We start from the raw sequence: 6,450 nt of genomic DNA on the forward strand, positions 1-6,450 counted from the left end.
ATCCGGAGAATTGTCTGTGCTCCTTGTGTCTCGCTCTGCAGTTCCTATTGTTCCCCACAACACGTGGTCACTAGTCTCTCCCACCTCACTGAGGGGGTCACTGGGGTCCCCCAGTAGCTAACTTTGGAGGCTGCTTGTCACCTCTCCTGACCTTGGGTGTAGTATGTCTCTCCTTGCTGATGGGGCAGCCTCCATGATGAGATCAACTCTGGGGACACCTGTCTGCAACAGTCCCAGCCCTTGGTTTCTGCTGCACCCAAAAGTGCCTCTCTAGACCCCTCTCCTACCCCCCACAGTGGCCAGGGCCTGCCTCTTCTCTGGGGTGACTACCCTCTAGAAAGGACCTTGGGCCCTAGGCTCCTAACACCTCACTCTGTGAGGGTCTGAGCCGTGACTCCTCGGAATTGCAGGATCTGTGTTACGCACTGGTCCCCCACCCTACAGGTACCCGGTCATCTTGTCCATCGAGGACCATTGCAGCATCGCCCAGCAGAGGAACATGGCCCAGTACTTCAAGAAGGTGCTCGGGGACACACTCCTCACCAAGCCCGTGGACATTGCTGCTGACGGGCTCCCCTCACCCAGCCAGCTCAAGAGGAAGATCCTCATCAAGGTAGGGCTTTGGGGGCCCCACTCCTCCGCTCCAGCTGTGGGTCCAGGCCTGGGTGAGGAGGTGGGGCTCTGGGCCTGGGCCTGGGAAGCCACGTCGTGGCCTGTCCCCCACAGCACAAGAAGCTGGCTGAGGGCAGTGCCTATGAAGAGGTGCCTACGTCCGTGATGTACTCTGAGAACGACATCAGCAACTCCATCAAGAATGGCATCCTCTACCTGGAGGACCCCGTGAATCACGTGAGAGCTGGGCCTGGCTGGGCCTGAGGGGCAGGGTGGTGAGAGGGCTTTGTTCACAGGCCTCGCTCCCGCCTCTTCCAGGAGTGGTATCCCCACTACTTCGTTCTGACCAGTAGCAAGATCTACTACTCCGAGGAGACCAGCAGTGACCAGGGCAACGAGGACGAGGAGGAGCCCAAGGAGGTGAGGGGCTGGCCCAGGGCCAGGGGCCGGGCTGGGGTCAGAGTCACCGAGTGTCTCTGCCGTCGCCCTCTGCCTTGCAGGCCAGTGGCAGCACAGAGCTGCACTCCAATGAGAAGTGGTTTCACGGGAAGCTCGGGGCAGGACGGGACGGGCGGCACATTGCCGAGCGCCTGCTCACAGAGTACTGCATCGAGACCGGGGCCCCCGACGGCTCCTTCCTCGTGCGCGAGAGCGAGACCTTCGTGGGCGACTACACCCTCTCCTTCTGGTAACCCTCCCAGCGCGTGCACACGTGGATCCAACGCCGGCAGGGGAGGCCAGGTCCCACAGTGCGTCACGCGCACACACGCTTGCAGTTAGCGCGGAGCCCCTAGAGGGCCGCCCCCACCTGAGCCGTCCTCAGGGTGTCTCCTGCTTGAGGCCTGGTGCCTCGCCGCGGGTGGAGCGTGGCGTGTGGCCCGGCCTGCTGCTCACTGCCTCCCCGTGTCCCCTCAGGCGGAACGGCAAAGTCCAGCACTGCCGGATCCACTCCCGGCAGGACGCAGGGACCCCCAAGTTCTTCCTGACTGACAACCTCGTCTTCGACTCACTCTATGACCTCATCACACACTACCAGCAGGTGCCCCTGCGCTGCAACGAATTTGAGATGCGCCTCTCAGAGCCCGTCCCGCAGACCAACGCCCACGAGAGCAAAGAGTGAGGGAGGGGATGGGGACGGGGCAGGAACCCGGGGGTGGGGGCCGGGTCTGACTCGGGCCAGTCCACAGGTGGTACCACGCGAGCCTGACCAGAGCGCAGGCCGAGCACATGCTGATGCGCGTCCCCCGGGACGGGGCCTTCCTGGTGCGGAAACGGAATGAGCCCAACTCCTACGCCATCTCCTTCCGGTGAGGGGGTCCCCCTGGGGGGCTGGGGCGGTGCGGGCACGCCTGGTCTGGGCTGCCCTGACCCTGTGTGGCTGTTCGGTCCCTGTCAGGGCTGAGGGCAAGATCAAGCACTGCCGCGTCCAGCAGGAGGGCCAGACCGTGATGCTGGGCAACTCAGAGTTTGACAGCCTCGTGGACCTCGTCAGCTACTACGAGAAGCATCCCCTGTACCGCAAGATGAAGCTACGCTATCCCATCAACGAGGAGGCACTGGAGAAGATCGGCACAGCGGTGAGAGCCTGGGAGGCAGGGCGGGGCAGGCCGCACCTGACGGTCCCGGGGTGCTGTGGATGTGGGGAGCAGAGAGGCCCGGGGGCTGCGGTGCTGCTGGGAGGGCCAGCTAGCCCAGCTGGAGCCAGGAGGGCATCCTGGAGGGAGTGGCCTCCGAGTGGCGTCTACAAGGACAGGCACAAGCTGGCCGGGTGAAGAGGTGGGGGCAGGCGTCCAGCAGAGAGATCCCCGTGGGCCAGGATATGGGGTGCGGAGGTCCTAGGGCTCACACGGGGAGAGGGTCTGCCCGGGGCTGGGCGCAGACCAGACTCTGTCCCCAGGGCAGGGGTGCATAGGCTACAGAGGCGCGGCTGTGGAGGGAGACCAGTGAGGGAGGAAGGCAGGGCTGTGGGGCGGGGCCCCAAGGGCTCTGGGCCAGGGGTGTGGCCCTGGGGAAGAGGAAGGGGTCTAGCGCAGAAGGTCCACTTGAGACTCTTGTCCTTGGACCTGGGTGGCCTAGGCACGGGCTGCCGCCTGCTGAGGCTGGGGGGTGAGAGAAGTGTGCTGGGGGCCTGGGGCAGGCGCAGGGGGGCTTCAGGAACCGAGACTTTGGAGCTGTGGGCGCGAGGGCAGAGAGAGGAGGGGTGAGGCCAGGCCCCTGAGGTTGGGGGACCCTGGCGGACCAGATGCGTGAAGGCAGCAGACTTGGTCCGGTGAGGAGGGGTGGGGACACGGAAGCCAGCAGCCTCTTTCCCCTCTGGGCGTTTAACAAAGCCCCTTCTGTCCCGTTTCCAGGAACCCGACTATGGGGCCCTGTATGAGGGCCGCAACCCCGGCTTCTACGTGGAGGCGAACCCCATGCCAACTTTCAAGGTGCAGCCTCGGGCTCTGGGCGCAGGCAGCTGGGGAGCATCTCCAGCTGCCTGGGGCTTGAATTCTCTGCTCAGGGCCACCTGTGGTCTTTGGGGAGAAGTGGTGTTGTGGTCTTCCGAGGCCAGAGAGGGGGTGAGAGGTGTGCGGTTGGTGTACGACCGCATCTCTCCCGGCGCCGACCCCTCCCCAGCCCTGTTCCTGGGGGTCAGCACCGACCCTTCCAGACTACTCCCCGGGTGACCCCCGTTTTCTCCCTGGGGGCAGTGGGGTGGGGGTGGGGCACGCTGGCCAGAAGACGGTGTACTCTGCCCCTCCCTCCCTCCCTCCCTCCCCTTATGGAGCTCTGTCAGGGCTTTTTTCTAAGGGGTAAGGAGCTGTGCCCTTTTCCTCACCCGCTTTCCTCAGCAGCCATGGAGCCTGGGAGAAGATTCCTGCTCCTACTTTGCAGATGAGGAATGATGGGGTCCCAGGCACACTGCAAGCCTTCCGGTCCCAGAGGAGGCACTCAGCACCCACAGACACTCCCTTCCTAGCCTCCTGGCCTGGCTCCTGGGGCCCCGGGCAGGGGCTTGCAAGGTTCTCCCTGGACCCTGAGGAGCTTCCCTGGCAGAGGCCCTGCTCTCCTGTTCCATCTGCCCTGGAGCCTCCCACAGGCCCCGGCTGAGGACGGTAGTGAGGCTGGGTCACTGGCGGTGGCGCCTGAGCCCCAGCTGGTTAGCCCCAGCGCATGTGCGTGTGGCCGCAGGTCAGGAGAGGAGGCGGAGGGGCCTGTCTGCTTTGACCGGTGATTCTCTTCCCTGCAGTGCGTCGTCAAAGCTCTCTTCGACTACAAGGCCCAGAGAGAGGACGAGCTGACTTTCACCAAGAGCGCCATCATCCAGAACGTGGAGAAGCAGGAAGGAGGCTGGTGAGCCAGCTGAGAGCCCGTGGTGCGGGGCCAGGCATCCTGGGCGCCGGCGGCACGGACAGTGAGAGGGGCTTGGGCGGCACGGGCCTGCGTGGGCCCTGAGGTGTACCTGCAGGGCTGCCTTCCTCTGGGGGGGTTGGGGTGGATGCTAGGGGTCAGCATGCTGTGGCTTCCCCAGGTGGCGTGGTGACTATGGTGGGAAGAAGCAGCTGTGGTTCCCGTCGAACTACGTGGAAGAGATGGTCAGCCCTGCGGCCCTGGAACCTGAGAGGGAGGTGAGGCCAGAGCCCCGTTGGTGGGACGGGGCTCCCGTTCCCAGACTCCCTTCCCGTGCACACGCCACCACGGGCAGGGTCAGCGTGCCTGTGCGTGCACAGCCCCTTAACGTGCGGTCCCGTCTGCCCCGCCGAGGCCGCGGTCTCTGATAAACGTGGGCCACGCTTGTGCGTTCACACGCTCGCTTGTCAGATGTATTTCCCGTGTGGGCACAGTGGGCTTGCTGACCGTCCGTGGGCTTTGCCTTCCGCAGCACTTGGACGAGAACAGCCCCCTGGGGGACTTGCTGCGGGGGGTCTTGGATGTGCCGGCTTGTCAGATAGGTGAGCCCCCAGCCCCTTCTCTGCCCCTTAGGGTCACGCAGTCCCTGGTGGCCCTGTTCAGGCCCCAAGGGAGAAAGCCAATGGCCGGACCCCTAAAGGCTGCCCTCACCCTGAGCTCTCCCCATTCCTGGATACACTTGACGCCCAGGCTCCCTTCTTCACCCCTGGCCTTGACCCCTGCGTGCTCGCCCTGCGCAGGCGCTGTGGAGGGTGCCGCTGGCGAGCTGAAGCCCACGGTCCTGATGGGCTGGTCCCTGGGTTGACAGAGGCTTGGGGACGGGGTGGGGAGGGGCACGCGGCCCGGAGTGGCAGCAACTTATTGCTGGTCTGCAGCGTTCTCAGCTGTGAAGTGGGCCTGGCAGAGCAGTGCCGCCTCCTCACGGGGTGTGGGGTGGGGACTCAGGCACGTCTGTCCCCAGCTCTGCGCTCCTCTCCCTCCCTCCCTCCCTCCCAGCCATCCGTCCTGAGGGCAAGAACAACCGGCCCTTCGTCTTCTCCATCAGCATGGCATCGGTGGCACACTGGTCCCTAGATGTGGCTGCCGACTCACAGGAGGAGCTGCAGGACTGGGTGAAAAAGATCCGGGAAGTGGCCCAGACCGCGGATGCCAGGGTGAGAGCCTGCCAGTGGCCCTCAGAGCAGCGGGGCAGCCCCGGGTGGGCAGCCCCCGCTGCTAGGCAGGGATCGGAGGAAACACACGTGGTCGGCGGTATGGCATGTTGAGGGTGTGTTGAGTTTGAGGTACCTGTGGGACGTCCAAGTGGCCCTGCTCAGTGGGCTTTTGGATACCAAGGGCAGAGGTGAGAGGACAGGTCGTGGGCTGGAAGCAGGAGTGGGTGCCCAGGGGCTTAGGGATGAGGTGGTATAGGTTGGGAACCAGGTGTGACCTTTGAGGACGTAGGTTTCAAGAAAGAGAGGCAGAGGGGTCTGATGCGCGGAGGGCTGCAGAGCAGACAGGCAGGGTCAGAATCTGAAAGTGCCTGTTGGGAGTTGGCAGCAGCCGTGTCAGGTCGTGGTTGGGTGGGATGGCAGTGGGCATCACGGAGCGTGGAAGGCAAGGGCGCAGCCTCTGCGGGGCAGGATGGTGGAAGAACGCGGAGCCCAAGCTGGGTCGGAAGGACCAGCCTCTGGAGGAGGGAGGCTCTTCCACTGAGCCTGGGACAGAGGAGGAAGTGCTTGGCCAGGGTGTGGGAACTCCTGCTCAATGCCACCGCAGTCATTTGGGGTGGGGTGGAAGGCCTGCAGTACACACCTGTGGCTGCTTTGGAGAAAGGACACCCACGAGCCAAGCCGAGAGGGCTGGGTGCTGAGGATTTTGTCAGGGCAGGGCCCGGAAGGACAAGGCAGAAAGGACCAGGTGGTTGAAGGGATGGATCCTGAGGTCTGGACTGAGAGGGGAAGGAAGAGTCTGAGAATAGGAGCCCCTTCTGGAAGGAAGTGGGCCTCCAGGGGTCAGAGGAGGGGATGGGGGCACTTGTGAGTGGGGACTCCGTAGCTGAAGTCTGGCCACAGCGAGTATAGGTGGTTGTGTTGAGTGAGTGAGGGGAACTAAGGGGTGAGGCTTCTGGGCCAGGGTGGGTGGGAAGGACGACGGTCCTTAGGACACAGAAGGTAAGCCCGAGTCCCCAGCGAGGTCACAAGGAAATGGGGAGGCGGCCTGTGTGCCTATGTGAGGGAGGCTTGGGTACCGAATGGTCACAGCATCACTGCAGGTGCATCCAGCTCAGGGCCCTGGGGTGTCACTGGGGCCCGGTTGGTGGTGAGGATGCCACTCTCCTAAGTCTTGGAGGGCATGTGTCCTCAGGGGCAGGGAGGAGAGAGGACGTTTCTGGGGTGAGACTGGGGACAGACAGTGGGGTCTGGAAGGTGTGGGTGGGCATGCCCCAGGTGGCTGGGGGCTTCC

General features: G+C 64.2%; 1 protein-coding gene across 2 annotated transcripts in view; it reads left to right on the forward strand.

Moving 5' to 3' along the window:
- Nucleotides 1–6,450, forward strand: part of PLCG1 (phospholipase C gamma 1) — a 34,980-nt gene that overhangs the window by 23,973 nt on the left and 4,557 nt on the right. For both annotated transcript variants that reach the window (XM_024742871.1, XM_024742870.1), the window contains exons 14-25: nucleotides 445–613; nucleotides 727–849; nucleotides 931–1,032; nucleotides 1,113–1,300; nucleotides 1,528–1,728; nucleotides 1,800–1,919; nucleotides 2,009–2,189; nucleotides 2,964–3,041; nucleotides 3,845–3,948; nucleotides 4,127–4,223; nucleotides 4,478–4,547; nucleotides 5,002–5,159. In XM_024742871.1, coding sequence (XP_024598639.1) covers nucleotides 445–613; nucleotides 727–849; nucleotides 931–1,032; nucleotides 1,113–1,300; nucleotides 1,528–1,728; nucleotides 1,800–1,919; nucleotides 2,009–2,189; nucleotides 2,964–3,041; nucleotides 3,845–3,948; nucleotides 4,127–4,223; nucleotides 4,478–4,547; nucleotides 5,002–5,159 — 1,591 coding nt within the window. The remainder of the gene's footprint in view (nucleotides 1–444; nucleotides 614–726; nucleotides 850–930; nucleotides 1,033–1,112; nucleotides 1,301–1,527; nucleotides 1,729–1,799; nucleotides 1,920–2,008; nucleotides 2,190–2,963; nucleotides 3,042–3,844; nucleotides 3,949–4,126; nucleotides 4,224–4,477; nucleotides 4,548–5,001; nucleotides 5,160–6,450) is intronic.

Source organism: Neophocaena asiaeorientalis, unplaced genomic scaffold, assembly GCF_003031525.2.
Source record: "Neophocaena asiaeorientalis asiaeorientalis breed wild unplaced genomic scaffold, Neophocaena_asiaeorientalis_V1.1 scaffold82, whole genome shotgun sequence".
In the NCBI taxonomy this organism is placed as follows: Eukaryota; Metazoa; Chordata; class Mammalia; order Artiodactyla; family Phocoenidae; genus Neophocaena; species Neophocaena asiaeorientalis.